The sequence below is a fragment of the Triticum aestivum genome, chromosome 2B (assembly GCF_018294505.1).
Source record: "Triticum aestivum cultivar Chinese Spring chromosome 2B, IWGSC CS RefSeq v2.1, whole genome shotgun sequence".
Taxonomy (NCBI): Eukaryota; Viridiplantae; Streptophyta; class Magnoliopsida; order Poales; family Poaceae; genus Triticum; species Triticum aestivum.
The window spans coordinates 183,539,089-183,555,918 of record NC_057798.1 but is presented as its reverse complement, the minus strand read 5'-3'; the positions used below and the strand labels follow the sequence as shown (position 1 = coordinate 183,555,918).

General features: G+C 41.1%; 1 protein-coding gene across 8 annotated transcripts; it reads right to left on the bottom strand.

Annotated features, from left to right (window-relative positions):
* Positions 1 to 1,017: 1,017 nt before the first annotated feature.
* LOC123044236 (uncharacterized) lies at positions 1,018 to 9,365 on the bottom strand. Of its 8 annotated transcripts, none has more exons than XM_044466922.1 (9): positions 9,069 to 9,365; positions 8,804 to 8,993; positions 8,552 to 8,612; positions 8,374 to 8,470; positions 8,024 to 8,292; positions 7,814 to 7,935; positions 2,473 to 2,768; positions 1,480 to 2,396; positions 1,018 to 1,327 (listed from the first exon to the last, which is right to left on the bottom strand). In XM_044466922.1, exons 7-9 carry the CDS (start codon positions 2,750 to 2,752, stop codon positions 1,259 to 1,261), a joined length of 1,266 nt encoding a protein of 421 aa, XP_044322857.1. In that variant the 5' UTR covers positions 2,753 to 2,768; positions 7,814 to 7,935; positions 8,024 to 8,292; positions 8,374 to 8,470; positions 8,552 to 8,612; positions 8,804 to 8,993; positions 9,069 to 9,365; the 3' UTR covers positions 1,018 to 1,258. The 8 variants fall into 8 exon arrangements, 7 of the variants coding, with proteins under 7 accessions (XP_044322857.1, XP_044322856.1, XP_044322859.1 ...); XM_044466921.1 differs by having other exon boundaries at positions 8,886 to 8,993; XM_044466924.1 differs by having other exon boundaries at positions 7,814 to 7,938; positions 8,374 to 8,612.
* Positions 9,366 to 16,830: the final 7,465 nt, after the last annotated feature.

Here is a 16,830-nt window from a genome sequence, read left to right as displayed (position 1 = left end):
CACATCTACAGGAGTTAATTCCTCGGTCCGACCACTTTGGGTCTATTGTACGCAACATTTCCTTACATTTCTACAAGAGGCTGTTTTCAGGACTCGAACCTGTGACCTCACAAGGCAACAAATTTACCACTGCGCCCAAGACTCCCCTTCATCCCCACCCTTTAAAACATTTTTAAAATCTCTTGAGCTTAATATTCAAAATATCTATAGTATCAGAGCTAGTAACATTTTGTCCTATTTTTTCAAATAATAGGAAGAAAATATTCATGCTTTAACCAAGAGACATCAAATCATTCTCTGGTCTTCTTCTCACTAAGCTGAGACACCCCACTCTCCAGGATCAAAGGATTGTGATCAGATAAATCTCTAACCAATTTAGTAACATGGACCGTAGGGAAAAGGTCTTCCCACGAAGACATAATAACCCTTAGCATTTTTTCTAAAGTGGGACTTTGATGTTTATTGGATCAAGTGTACATTCCCCCCCACCATATATCACGAAAACATTGGTGTTGCAAGAGCAAAATTGTAATGCCGGTTATGCATCTTCAGTTCTGTACTACTCTTCGATATTCTACTACCATTTTGAGTTGCACTATAGAGTGTCATTATTCTCTCTCACCATAGAACTTACATTTGTGCATCGAACAAGTGTTAGTCAGTAAATTATGTAACTAAAAAACATTATACAGTTCATAAACATAAAACTAGATAATGTTACCACCAAACTAGCTAACTTGATAAATTACTAGTCAGCTAAGTGTGATTAGAGAGTAACATGTAGTAATTCAAGTAAGAAGTACTCCCTCCGTTCCAAAATAGATAACCCAACTTTGTACCATGGTACAAAGCTGGGTCATCTATTTTGGAACGGAGGGAGTATATATCTTTTCGCAAAAATAGAAGTAAGGAGTATATATCATCAAAACAATAAAAAATGAATATAACCATAAATGGTTGTAAGCAGTAATAGCCATGAATTAACAAAATATCAGGTGGAATATAGAGTCTTCGAAGGATGAAAAAACATCAATTCACAGGTGTATAAATTACACTTATTCAATGGCCCACGTTTGGTATCCAACTCCGAGACATTACATGTCAAAACATTAGAGTACAAGACAACCAACTCATACTATGGTGATAATCCAACTCCTTCCACACAACTTGACAAGACAACCAAAAACATGTATGCGCTTTCAAACAAAAAAGATTATGCACTTGACAGGTTAAGGCACATGCAAGGTCCATGTAACTTTCAACTCCTTCCACGAGTTGCAGCATTTGTGGCCACACCAGAGAGAGACAGAGCCTGAGCCTGCACATGCTGACTTAAAATTAAGAACTATTCACTTGCAGGGTGGTAGTATTTTGAGCTCAAGTCATAAAGTGGTATTACTACCAAAGAATTACTTATTTTAGCAGCAAAACTAGAAAAACGAGCTCTATGGTAAAATTAGTTGAATTTACATTACTCACACATATATCCTGTTGTGCAGACTTATCCGAAGAATATACCATTTTGCTTTTGCCTTTGCTTGAATGTGAATTCTCCCTCTCTGGCAGAAGTTCTGGTATTCCAACAGAGTTGACATAACCCAAATGTTGGGGGCTGTACATTGCCTGGAATTTTTGTGAGCTTGATGCCGAGTTTTCCCCTCTGTACATCTGGCAAGGCATTTCCTCCTCAGACATGCCTAGTCGGTAGCCAGACTGTGTTCCACAGCTCTCCGAATATGTTGTGACTTCTTTCTGCAACATGGGACTGAGCACACCAATCCTAGGAACAGGGCGAAATGGTTTACTCGGACAATGTGGATGTTGATACTTTGCAGAAATATCCATGATCGGTGCACAACTTTCATTGATGATGTTGCTGTCTCTGTACCATATGAAATTTTCTACATCATACTGATCATGCAGATGGTATGAATTAGGAAGTAGACAACGGCTTGGCATGTTCCCTGTAGACACTTCACATTGTGTGAAGCATGTGTGCTTCCACAAGTCTACTGATCCATGAAGATGTCTTCCCTGCATATGGTCACTTGTATAGTAACCCGTCAAAGGTCCTGACATTCTTGGATCGAACATATTTCCTGCCTTTGTTTCTAATATGGATCGGAAACCATTTACCTGGATCAGATTTAATGCACTCTGGTTCCGAGGTTCAATACTTATTTGTGCTGCCTTTTCCGAGTTATAACTGCTCGAAGACGGTAATGCATGGGCAAAAGTTGAAGCCATGCCAGAGGTATCTTGATATTCCACAAAAGAACTATTATTTATAACTTCGTGCACTTTGGTGTTCTTCCTTCTCTTGTAGGTTTTCAACACTGGTGAATGACATTTTGCAGCACCGTTCCTCCGATTAATCGGTGTTGACTCATATGAATCTGAGAAGAAAGAGCAGATAAATTAGGTCATTTATACAATAAAAGAACATGGGAATTCACCAAGGCGTACACGTACCATTTACAACTCGATCTACTTTCATGGATTCTATATTGTAGGAAGGTGAACGACATTCCTCCGAACCCGTCTCTTGCGATAATTCCTTGCGGACGTCATGTTTTAGTCCTCGTGCAAATTCATTCAACATTCTAGCTGGTGTGCTGGTATTATTATGTAATGGTTCCAATTTATGCCTGCAGCTTTCGCAATACCATCGTCGAAATGTTTTTGTAGTAACTAGCAATGAATTGATGTGGTCATCAAATAGTGAACGGAAATTTGAGTCATTCATCTGCATCTCACGAACATACCCACTGTGGCCACAAGAATATTAACTATCAGTGAGGCAATGAGTACATGTAGCTTTGATAAATACATGCAAAAGGAACTGCTAAAGAGAACATATAGGATGGATCAGATGCCAAAATTAGTAATAAATGATTCTGTAAAATGAACTACAAGATCACGTTTTACTTCAATCCATCCACCTGATTAACTACAATAAAAGTGATATCTGTTGGGCCACAACAACAACATTCAAAAGTAATCCATCCACCAGATTAACTAAAGGAAAATTTGACATTATGACTCCCATCCACCAGATTAACCAAGCAAACAAGGAAAAAAAAGCCAAATCATTTTACAGCCATAACTTTGGGATTATTGGTGTTTCTTCTTTTACCCCTCTTACCCCCATGAAACCTGAACAAAATAGAAGCACCTCCCAGCAAACAAATGGATTATGCTAAGCCTGATAATTATGACTCCGTGTGCATGGGCACTAAGGCAATATAATTCTTTTTTATCTAAAGCAAAGCACGGCAATTCAACTAGTATTAGAAGCTATGGGGACTAATAACTTGTAGGTCATGTTATGATTTTCATTTTCCAAATAGATCAGCATATCTAAAAACATTAACTATTTGGGATAATAAATTGTTTGGAATTGCAAGCTTCTTGCCTATAGTGTGCAAGATAATCACTTCATAGATTTGGTTATCCGCCCGAAGGCAGTTATTTTTTTTTTTGTAACCTGAAGACAGTTATCTGTCTGATATATTGATCTAAACCATTCATGAATTGTATAAACACTTAAAACCTGGACCCCAAAATCAAAAGTATGATATGCTAACATCTGTTACAAATTATTTAGGCATAGCATACCCCCAACACACATCAAAACTACTATAACATAGCATAGATAGAAGCGTAACGAGATTACCTTATGGAGAAATGGTGGCATTGCCCATTATCTATGTTATCATCATTTACATCAAGAACAATTTGATCAGAGGACCTCTGCTCCATTTGAGAAGTGCTAAATCCAGGTGTAATCATGAAATTCTTCATAACTAGTTTATCTCCCGCAACATAATTTTGTTCTTTAAAAGTAGAAGAATGGTACTGTCAGTTGTAAATCTATAAAAATAATATATATATTCTAGCATTAGACACATGAAACGGGCACACACACATACAATTCTTGGACCATAAAAACGATAAACCCTATATAAAATTTATGAAAATCTAGAGAAGATATATGAAAATCAATGAAAACTAAAAAGCCAAGCACATAGTATGACAATTCGCTATGGGGCAACCCTAGAAATTTCCACCTAAACCTGCTAGCAAAAGGAGAGTAACCAAAAAAGAAAGACTTTGAAAACACAAATTGCAAGCCTAGAAAAGTAACACACGATTTGCCATGGGGATGCATCTTAAGTTGTCGTTATGCATCACACGAGATTGGAACATGCCCTGGATCATGGCAAATTGTGTCATTTCAAAAAAAAAAAGTTATGGTAACAATTAGATTGTGTGTCATTTCCAAAAACTAATGTTGTGATCATGGCAAAATGACATGGTGACACATCTTAAGATGACGCTATGCTATCACTTATGCACGGCCACTTTGCATAAGATCATGGCCACTTTATCTAGAGTAGATCATGGCAAATTTGTGTGTAAGTTTCTACATTGGCAACTTGTGTGTTTATCCTGGTTCACAACAACAAAAAATTGTGCATCGCCAATGTACGTATGGCAAATCTTTGACATGTGATAGTTTTTATGCATAAACCACGACAACTTTGTGTGTTGAAGATATACAAGATTATGGCAAAAATATGCGTCATTTGCAAAAAAAAAGAGGTTAGGATGCTTTAATAACCAATTTGTTGGCAGAAAATATACCAGGTTGCCATGTTTAAAGAAAGAGGTTTTCCATGTGGTAAAATTAAATAAAAAAACTAGTTGCCATGCTCCAGAAAAAAAAAAGGTTTTCCATGTGATAAGAAGAAATGTTTGGAAATATTTGTTGTGTTATTTGCTTACCATACTTAATTTGATGCCATTTTTAAATTTGCTAGCTATTGTGTCACGCTGACACCTGATGGAGCGAACGTTGAATCATCGTGCCACGCTGAGATGTGCCACATTGGCAATGTGCGAAGATTCACACACGCGGTCCGACAGTATGCCTTGCATCGCGCCAAGAATCGAACGAGCGATCATATGCTACAAATGGGCCTCCCGTGCCGTTATAAACAAATCTGAAGCGGTTTCAACAACCACGAGAGGTATTGTCCTTCCTAGAATATTCAGTTAAACTATCATTTTGAGTATATTTTAGTTGAAGTAGAATATTAATTACACCAAAGGAATTAATCTGTAGATGCCATATTCGATGGTGCTGATTACGTGCCGATTCCTGATTTTTTTAGCTGTCATCCTATTTTTATGTTAATTTCTCTACAGTACCATCCAATATGGATGGCCCATTTTCTGTAACCTACTTGTAGTCCTCGATATAAGGATCTGATTTTATTGGTAAACAAAATATGAAAATGTTATGGCATATGATCGCTCGTTCGATTCTTGGCGCGATGCAAGGCATACTATCGGACCGCGTGTGCGAATCTTCGCACATTGCCAATGTGGCACATCTTAGCGTGGCACGATGATTCAGCGTTCGCTCCATCAGGTGTCAGCGTGACACAATAGCTGGTAAATTTAAAAATGGCATCAAATTAAGTATGGTAAGCAAACATAACACAACAAATATTTCCAAATATTTCTTCTTATCACATGGCAAACCTTTTTTTTCTGGAGCATGGCAACTAGTTTTTTTATTTAATTTTACCACATGGAAAACCTCTTTCTTTAAATATGGCAACCTGGTATATTTTTTGCCGACAAATTGGTTATTAAAGCATCCTAACCTCTTTTTTTCTTGCAAATGACGCATATTTTTGCCATAATCTTGTATATCTTTAACACACAAAGTTGTCATGATCTATGCATAAAAACTACCACATGTCAAAGATTTGCCATATGTACATTGGCGATGCACAATTAATTTTTTGTTATGAACCAGGATAAACACACAAGTTGCCAATGTAGAAACTTACACACAAATTTGCCATGATCTACTCTAGATAAAGTGGCCATGATCTTATGCAAAGTGGCCGTGCATAAGTGATAGCATAGCGTCATCTTAAGATGCGTCACCATGTCAGTTTTGCCATGATCACAACATTAGTTTTTGGAAATGACACACAATCTAATTGTTACCATAACCTTTTTTTTGAAATGACACAGTCTGCCATGATCCAAGGCATGTTCCAACCTCATGTGATGCATAACGACAACTTAAGATGCATCCCCATGGCAAATTGTGTGTTACTTTTTTAGGCTTGCAATTTGTATTTTCAAAATCTTTCTTTTTTGGTTACTCTCCTTTTGGTGGCAGGTTTAGGTGGAAATTTCTACGGTTGCCACATAGCGAGTTGTCCTACTATTTGCTTGGCTTTTTAGTTTTCATTGATTTTCATATATCTTCTCTAGATTTTCATAAATTTTATATAGGGTTTATCATTTTTATGGTCCAAGAATTGTATGTTTGTGCCCGTTTCATGTGTCTAATGCTAGAATAGATATATTATTTTTATAGATTTACAACTGACAGTACCATTCTTCTACTTTTAAAGAACATAATTATGCTGCGGGAGATAAACTAGTTATGAAGAATTTCATGATTACACCTGGATCTAGCACTTCTCCAATGGAGCAGAGGTCCTCTGATCAAATTGTTCTTGATGTAAATGATGATAACATAGATAATGGGCAATGCCACCATTTCTCCATAAGGTAATCTCGTTACGATTCTATCTATGTCATGTTATAGTAGTTTTGATGTGTGTTAGGGGTATGCTATGCCTAAATAATTTGTAACAGATGTTAGCATATCATATTTTTGATTTTGGGGTCCAGGTTTTAAGTGTTTATACAATTCATGAATGGTTTAGATCAATATATCAGGCAGATAACTGTCCTCAGGTTATAAACAAAAAAATAACTGCCTTCGGGTGGATAACCAAATCTATGAAGTGATTATCTTGCACACTATAGGCAAGAAGCTTGCAATTCCAAACAATTTATTATCCCAAATAGTTAATGTTTCTGGATATGCTGATCTATTTGGAACATTAAAATCATAACATGACCTACAAGTTATTCCCTTTGTGGGATATGTGATATTTGGGATCACATATTTTGCTTCCACTAACGCATTAGTCCCCATAGCTTCTGATACCAGCTGAATTCCCGTGCTATGCTTTAGATAAAAAAGAATCATATTGCTCCAGTGCCCATGCATGTTGAGTCATCATTGTCGGGCTCAACATAATCCATTTGTTTGTTGAGAGGTGTTTTTTTTATTCCAGAGGTTTCAGGGGGTAGGAGGTGTAAAAGAAGAAACACCAACAAATCCAACTTTATGACAGTAAAATGATTTAGCTTTTTTCTTCTTTGCTTGGTAGAATAATGTTGACTTTTCCTTTTTAATTTGGTGGATAGATTACTTTTGGATTTTGTTGTGGCCCAATAAATATCATTTTTCCTTGTAGTTAGCCAGGTGGATGGATTGAAGTAAAACTTGATTTTGTGGTTCATTTTGCAGAATCATTTATTGCTAGTTTTGGCATCTGGTGCATCCTATATGTTCTCTTTTGCAGGTCCTATATGTTCTCATAGAAGAAGAATGTGGAGGGAAGTAAGGTTCAATATGTCACAAATTAATCAAACACATGACTCCTAAAATTCAGATCATACATATATATCGAAGGATATCTAGCAATAGAATAACAAAAGAAATATAATTGAACTGAGCACATCACAATAGACAAGAGCTGAGCGAAGAAGGTAGCACAACGGTAATAAATATGAAAGGCATATTTCATCACTGGTGTGCGATAAGGATTGGGTGTAAGATTTATTTTCCTTCGGCCATTTCATCAAACATTTCGTATGCATAAGCCAAATCAAAAGACGGTAAAAATGGATCGAGGTAATTGGCCACCTGGTTGCATGTGTCGAGTCATAGCTTCATGGGAGCTACCTGTGTGGGTGATGAACTACGAAGCATCTGGAAGCAAGCCAGGAGTGTGTGGTCCATGAGCCATCGAGGCTGTACTCAATCCACTGCTTTAATATCAGCACAGGTTGCACGTTACTGGAGCAACATTATGGTGCAGCAGAGCAACAACATCAAAGAACATAACTTTTTTACCTAGGGTTGGTGCATGAGGTGTATGGCGGACATTGTAGTACATGAACAGGGTAGAAGATGAGTGGTGGCTGGAGCATGATGCTGATGACGGCCGGAGGTTGTCGGGGATGGCGGGGACTGATTGAAGACAGCAGCAACTGGTTGGTTGGCGAGCTGATCTAGAGGCAGGGTCGCGACTGCATCGGCTGGAGTCTGAGGCCGTCGATTCAGACAAGCCGACCTAAATGCAACAGCAGCAGCTCCCACTACTCGAGGGGAATTTTTACTATCTGCAGTAACATTGGAAGGCTTCAGATGCACATAGTGTCCAGCATCAATGCAAAATGAGAAGGAAGTTGCACTAAACAAACCTCCTCCAAAGTTGTGTCTTCCTCTGGAAGCAAGTTGCAGAGCACATGAATATGCCGCACATTTCCTAACATATGGCGATGGATCCCTGACACATTTCTTTACAGCAACAGATAGTCTGATACAATCAGAGCAACGAATGCAATCTGAAGCCATGGTGTGTAAGGCCCAAGACGTCACCTTTATGTGTGATAAATCATTCTTGAATATGCTAATGGAAAGGAGAGCTTTATTCTGGCACCTGCGATAATAGCAAGAAAATTTGCAGAATCACTTCCAACAGCACATGGCAATTACTCAAAATTCAACTAGTTGCAGGATTCAGACTTATAAGGTAGTATGATCTTTGTCAACAACATCAGAAAGAATCTCTGTTTGCATGTCAAATAGTATGTAATTGCAGCAAATTCATGGTTCAATCGAAGCATTTACCAAAAGAAGATATTGTTTCTCCGATCAAACATGCAATGACCGCATGAATCTAGCTGGACCAACAGTAGTTGAGCTCACGTACGTGATTACTCCGACCTGGCTCAGTTACCAGGAAAAGGTTGGCTCGCTTCTCCGTGTCTCGGAGCAGTTAGAGGTAGACGAACTCCACCGCCGCCCCATTCTTGACCACCTGCGCCGCCCGATTGCAAATCAATTAGAATTCCGCCCAGAAAGAGACGAAAGCAGGGGAATTTCCGAACCAAACCTGCGGGAAGAGCGCGTCGACCTGTCGGCGCCGAATCGGGAGTCTACGGAGGCGTCGTCGGTCGGTCGCGGTCGTCGTGGAACTGCGCGTCGCTCCCCATCCGCCCCATCACCCACGAAACTGCCGCACCGCGCTGCTCGCCTGCAGATCGAACGTAGCTCGATAGCATTACCAACCCTCTCCGGCCGCGGCGGGGAGGCTGGGAGGAGCGGATCTCGACGGCAGCGAAGAGGTCGGCGAGGGGAGAGGGGGGAGGGCGTGTCCGTCCAGATCTCGAAGACGTAACGGTTGTCTACAGTCTCGGCCGACATCGAAAGGGCCTCCTCGGCTGGCCCGGTATTTACATGGGCCGGACCACAGCGTATTCATATTTTTCTATTCTCTCCCGAAAATGACAGATTCGGGAGCCCCTCTTGACAATTCTTAAAATACGGAACAGTTTTTAAAAATGTGATCAAAATTTGAAAATTCTAACATTTAAAGAAATCACGATATATTTTTAATTTATTTTTAAAAAAGGAACTTTTTAGAACTCCGAGCAAAATTTGGAGAAAAGCAAATGATTAGATATGTGAACAATTTCAGAAATCCTGAATATTTTTGAATTTGTGAACAAATAGTGAAAACATGAACAGTTTTCATCTTCTGCGCACTTTTTGGAAAATGTAAAACATTTTTGAATTTTTAAATAAAAATTGAAAACATGGAAATAAATTTTGAACAAAATTTTAAAAACACAAACAATTTTATAAAAAATAAACATATTTTGAAATTCACTATTTTTTAATGTATGATTTTTTATATTTTAAAGAAATTTTAAGAAAAATCCAAATATTTTTGGAATAAAGGTTTTTTAAAATAAATTTAAAAAGGAAAGAGAGATAAAAAAACAGAAAAATGAAAAGAAAAAAGAAAATGAAAAAACCAAAAGAAATCGAAAAAATGGTGAAAGAAACAAAAAACCGATTCAGGGAACCTTCTTTCCAAAACCGGCTGCCTCGCTCGGGTATAGTGGGCCGACCTAAAGTCTCGCACTGGGCGTTCGCCTGTGCATTTGCGCGAAAATTTGACGCAACGAATCATATAGGTTTTCCCGTTGTTGGGTGTTGTACACTGCTATCCCCGTCTCCTCCCCAAAATCTGACACCGGCATACTGCTCCTACGACTAACGAGGCAACCTTCTTCTCCCCCTTCGCACTATAGATTCCAATGGCGACATTGTGCGGTGGTGGATTGATTCGCTCGAGGTCAGTCAGCAGCAGAGGAGGGGATGTGACGACTGTTGGCGACCACCGTAAGCGGGGGAGGAGCATGGGGATCACGCATCAGATTGATCCCCGCGCCGGAGATGAGTGCAGTGGCGGTGGCCTCAAGCGGAACTCGCGGTAGAGTGTGATAAAAGTTAATAAATTCTCACAAATGATGTCTGAAAATTAGAGGTTAAAAGTGATGGATTTGGTCGCTGATGTTGCCTATTTAATGATGAACAACCATGATTATGGTTGCTGCACTTGCATAGTGCTGCTGCCAAGTGATGATAATCTTGAGAGTAGAGATAATTATGGCACGTCTCTTTTTGGGTAAAAAAGGGTTTTATTTTGTAATTATAGAATTTATATTATAATCAAGAGGCAATATGTCCTCAATATACGGGGCCTCTACGGATCCATACAACTGTGCTATGTGCCAAACAATCTGCTACATTTAGTATGACACACCTCTTTTTATTGGGAGCAGATACACTTGCTTTTGGATCTTTAGTATCTCTATTCAATTATCCCCCTGTGGTTGCATTTTTTTAGGAATGATTGCATTGTTTCTTTAATAGAATGAAGTGTAATAGAGAGCACATTTTATTTCCCTTCTTTTTGTAAATGATGTGACCATTCTATGAGAAATAAAGTCTTTTACCCATAAAAAGTGTAATAGAAGAGAGAAAGATGCCGCTTTCCTCTCGAAAACCAATTGTTTTTGCCAGTTGTGATTGATTTTGCTTTTTTAACACAGTACAGACGCACGCGCTCATATAAACGCGCATACACTCACCCTTATGAACGCATACACGCACACCCTACCCCTATGAGCACCTCCGAGGGACTGAGCCGGCATATCATCTTGGGATTTTACGAAGTCACCTTAGGCGCTTCGTATAGTTGACTGAAACGTCTCCGCCCACTGAAAGCGTATCGCCGGAAAACCTGAAATAAATCAAGAATAAATGCACGCATCAGGAATTAAACCCTGATGGGCTGAGGATACCACTGTCCACCTAACCATCCCAACCACAAGTTGGTTCGCGTGATTGATTTTGCTGACTATATTGGCAATTCCTCTGTTGAGTTGTACTCCCTCCATCCTAAAATATAAGGTGTATTCTTATTTTTAAGTCAAACACATGCTTGTTTGACCAAGTATTTTGGAAAAAGTATCAACATCTACGGTACCGCATTTGTATAATTAGATCCATCATGAAAACTATTTTCATATTTTATTTATTTTGTATTGTAGATGTTGCTATTTTATTCTGTAATCTTGGCCAAACATACATAAGTTTGACTTTCACGAAAATCGATACACCTTATATTCCGGGATGAAAGGAGTATTGATCTTCTTTGCGAAGTTTTTTTTTTCTAAGGTACTTAAAACTACTAGCATGCATGATGCAAGTGTGTTGCGACGGAGCCATTGGATTAGGAGGTCGAATACCCTTAGTGTCTTTGAGTCCGTTGTATGATTTACGATTAGTAAAAACAGCAAAAGTATGGTAAGAGGCATGCAGTGTCAGAGAATTTAAAACACCAATGGTAGGTTGGGAAGCGGAACTAAAACCAAGATCGGTTTTTAGTTAAAGTCACACTTTTGTGTTTGTTATTGTGCCTTCTATAAAGATGTTAGTCTCATATGAAAGTAGTGTATAAGAACTCCTGCATACTTCTCTGTTAATTAATAAAATTTGGGTGTGCTTCGCTAGAAAAAAAAGTAAACAAGATGTACATTCGCCGGCCCCAACATGCGAACCTTGCAGCTCCGGTCAACGTAAAAGCACTAGCAGGTGAGGTCGTGATGCCGGGCAAAGCTGCAAAGCAGCTATTCTTCTTCTTACCTGAGAAGTACGCGAACGCCACCGAGGCCGGCCATGAACGCCAGCGGCACAAATGAAGCGTAGAGAACGCAACGGCGTGCGTGCTCGCTGCCTGCCAAGGCGCCGGACATCCATGCCATCGCAGCGACGGCCTCCGCTAAGCCAGCAGCGCCGGCGGAGACGACGGAGGCGTAGTAGGCGAGCTTGTGGCCGTCGAAGATGCCGGTCGGCGCCTTGTACAGAGCCGCGGCGACCGCCATGCACGCGGTGGTGAAGCCGATGGCGAAGATCAACCATTCCACTGACCGGTGGCCCTGCATCCCCGGTCCCGGGTCGAGCTCGCCGACCTCGACGTTCAGCGCCACCTCATCCATTCTTGGACAGATTGCAGTAAACTTGGAGTGGTAAGAAACTGCTTGATTAATTCCCACCATGGGAGCCTGTAACCCGGATACTCCTATATAAGATGAGGCCCGCTTTAATCAATTGCAGTTTAGTTTGGCGTATGCTACCTTTTGGCGTGAGTTTTTTTTTTCATGGTAATACGTGTCTTATTCATATCATAAAGAACAAAGTACAAGTCACGTAAGAACCGACATAACAAAACTGAAAAGATAGCAGAACATCTCTGAGCTTGACACTAACGCCCGTCACCTGCCTCCAGCACCACCACAGCAGCAACCGAAGAAAAGAATGACGGATCACCTCCTCACCCGAGCTCGACGCGGCTCCATCGCTGATATGCAGCTTTGCGGACCTCCAAGGTGGCTCATCAAAAGTGAAGCCATTGCCGTTGAACGAATCAGACCGGGGCAACACGCCGGACACGCCATCGAACTCCAGATCTGGCACCCCACCACGACTAAGACGCCGAAGGAGGAAACCATATCTGCCATCCACGAACCACGAACCCAGCACACGTTTCGTCTTCCAGATGTCGTCGATGCAGACCACAATCTGCATCCGCTCCTGGACTACCTCCCAAGCTCCATGCCGACGCTGGAGCAAACGTCGTCGCAACGACGGAGCCCGAGGACACAGGTCCACCACAAGGATACCGCCGCCGCCACGCCATCCTTGCTTGAACAGACTGATTTGCAGATCCATCCCCAACCATAGGACTGATGGCCTCGTCAGGAAAGGATCCGAAGAATATTTATTCAGCATCGTCATCGTCGCCGCCGAAGCAAAGGCGATGAACAACCTAAAAACCTAGACTACGGATGAGTAAAAACGATCCACACGCGTGGATCCGACGACCCCCCTCACCACCGACGACCAAGGTCGCCGGCGGAAGGGAGCCGCCGAAGAACGGCGTTGGAAGATCGGCCTCTGGCGGCGGCTAGGGTTGCAGCCGCCAGGTACGAGAAGAAAACAACTCGGCTCGAGTCTGGTCGTGGCGATCTCGTACGGTAAATGTCTACTACCACGACGATTTTGGCGTGTGAGTTTGCGAACCGTCGGTGTCAGAACGTGAAATAAGATCTACGTACGTACTTCCCAGTCAGTACGAGGGAACCTATGCAGAGACAGAGACTATTTGACTGTCCGGCCACCCTCAGGGGTCCTGCCGTGTGGAGCTATCCGTGGTATGTTCCCACTTCTCGGAAAAACAATGGAGTAATATTTTTGTGTCACCACAGATATCACAAAGAAGTTCCTGAGAAAGTTCCTTTGGTTGGAAGCCAGGGATTGTGGAGTTTCGTATTTTGTACTCTAAGTAATAACTGGAATGTATATAAGAGGATGTTTGGATACGTTTTAGTCCCATGACTAAAAGTAGTGAGACTAAAACTTGCTAGCCTCACCCATGCTTGGATACAAATACTAAATAGACTAAAATCTAGTTAATGAGCATTTATTATCCTCCCAACCCTCCAATCCAGAACTCGCATGTGTTAAAGGAGAGGAGTTAAATGAGGAGAGAGAGGACTAATCCACATTTTAGTAGGGTTCTCCTGACTAAATTTTTTTAGTCTCAAGACTAGTTCTAGCCTCTCTTTAGTCAGGGGTGATTGGAACTTTAGCCTCTAAAATAGACTAGTTTTAGTCAGACTAAAAATAGTCCCTTGGATCCAAGCATGCTCTAAGTTCAATTGGACAAGACTATCTGTATGATAATATCATAAGTTTATCACCCCCAACCACGATGTCCTCACTTCACAGCTAGGGGCGGAGCCAGGATTTGAACATGAGGGGGGCGAAACACTATTTAACATAAAAGATTATATATCACTGTATGTTAAACTCTCAATGATAGCATCGATGATAAAGCATAGAATTATGGTTCGTAACTATATTAAAAAACGATAGCTCTCAACAAACTGTTGAAACTTGAAGTTGAAGCAATTGGTTCCAAAAAGTATTTACCCCATCAGTTGTTGTTGTCTTTCACTTCATCTTTAACTACTATAAAAAAGATGCATAATTACTAAAATCATTTACTATTTTGTATGAAGCATTAATTAAGTACATTAAGTTCGTAAGTTATAAAAAAATCCTATTACTATCGTTTCAAAATAATTCGATTTTTAGGTTGATCCTAAGTCAGACTTCTTCAAATTTGTGGAAAAATATAGCAACGTCTGAACACCAAATTAGTTTTGTTAGAACCTTTGGAAAAGAAAATCATGCTATGTACTTTTTTATGTTGATCTTAGCATATTTTTTTTATAAATTTGATCAAATGTATGTTACTCAACAAACGTAGAACTGTAATTAATTTGAAACGGTAGGATGTAGTATGTAGTGTACCTGCATCTGTTCTGCTCACCGGCGTCTACCCATATTTGCTCCGCCTGCGTCTAGCCCTCCCCGCACGTCGACAGCAGATTGTAGATCAATGGACGGTGCTGTTGCCGTGGGGAGTAGCGGCCAGCGGCAATGGCGAACGCCCTAGCCCCTAGCAGGACACACCGATGACAAGCGGCAGCGACGGCCGCGAAAGCCCTAGCAGATGTGACACACGTACGTCCGCACATATCAATCGATCGATCTGATTGATCAATCTAAAAAATAATAGCCAGCCACAACCACCGTACATAGGTTATTGGGTTATATGGGCTTCTCTACTTCGATGATGTTTCGGTTAATTGCTAACATATGGGCTGGGCTAATTATGCAATTTGTTCTGGCCATTAGGCATATACAGTACATACTATCTACACGAATTGTTGAGGGGGGCAAGCGATTGGCAGGGGTCTGACCCCTGCTCGCCCCTCCTTGTCTCCGCCCCTGTTCACAGCTTGGACGCTGATCCTTCCCCGCATCTCCGTGAACTTCTGTCGTTCCAAAGACTTTGTCAGGATATCTACAAGCTGATCGTCGGTGTAAATGTAGTTGACTTTAATCTTGCCTTCTTCCACGCAATCTCGTATGTAGTGATACCTTATATCAATGTGCTTACTTCTATCATGATGCACTGGATTCTTACATAGAGCAATCGTGAACTTGTTGTCAACATAGAGCACCACTCCTTCCGGTTCCTTGTCGGTGAGGTCACCGAGTAGCCTTTCTAGCCACACACCTTGACCCGCCGCGGTTGCAGCTGCAATATGCTCCGCTTCACAAGATGATAATGCGACCACCTTCTGCTTTTGTGATAGCCAACTCACAATGCTTCTTCCCAAGAAATATGCCACGCCCGAGGTACTTTTACGGTCGTCAATATCTCCTGCCAAGTCGCTATCACTGTAGCCAAGTAGCTCCACCATCTCCTTCCGCTTTTCTCTCAAATAGACACAACCGAAGTTAGTTGTCCCTTTGATGTACCTGAGTATTTGTTTCACAGCTGCCCAATGTTCTGTCGTGGGTGCTTCCATGAAGCGACTCACTACGCCAACGGAGTAGGCCAAGTCCGGTCGTGTATTCACAAGATACCTTAGGCTTCCGACCACACTTCTATACTCCGTTGCATCAACCGTGGGTGCTTGGCTCCTCTTGCTAAGTTTAAGTCGAGGCTCCATTGGAACATGACTTGGACTGCAGTCCTCCATGCTACAAATTTCAAGAATCTTCTTTGCATATGCCTCCTGGCATAGTGTGATTCCCTCCGTCTTTTGATGTACCTCGATCCCGAGATAGTAAGTCAAGAGCCCTAGATCACTCATCTTGAAAAGCTCCTTCATTTGTAGCTTGAATCTAGCAATCTCCTCCTCATCTGCTCCAGTTATCAAGAGATCATCAACATAGATGCCCACTAGGAGACGATCCTTGCCTTTACCTCGTTTATACATAGCATGCTCTAGTGGACTTTTCTCAAAACCAAGAAAAACTAGTGTACGATCAAGCTTGATGTTCCACACCCGAGGAGCTTGGCATAGCCCGTACAATGCCTTGTGTAGTTTCAACACCTTGTGCTCCTCTCCCTTTTTGATGTAACCCGGTGGTTGCTTCACATATACTTCTTCTTTCAACTCCCCGTTTAAAAAAGCGGATTTAACATTCATGTGATGTAGCCTCCAAGATTCTTGAGCCACGAGAGCTATAACTAGCCTCACCGATTCCATCCTTGTGACAGGAGTGAACACTTCCTCGAAGTCTACACCTTGCTCTTGCACATATCCTTTGGCTACGAGCCTTGCCTTATGCTTCATCAAGTTTCCTTCGGCATCTTTCTTTACTTTGTACACCCACTTGAGCCCTACGGTTTTATGGTCGTTGGGTGGTTTCACGAATTC

Bases quoted from the DNA above. Each gene is read 5' to 3' on its own strand.
- LOC123044236 (XM_044466917.1), bottom strand. From the start codon at position 3,804: ATGAAGAATTTCATGATTACACCTGGATTTAGCACTTCTCAAATGGAG. The intron at 2,769-3,676 runs GTAATCTCGTTA...TTGTGGCCACAG, and splicing joins TGCCACCATTTCTCCATAAG to TGGGTATGTTCGTGAGATGC. The intron at 2,397-2,472 runs GTACGTGTACGC...CTTTCTTCTCAG, and splicing joins AGTAGATCGAGTTGTAAATG to ATTCATATGAGTCAACACCG.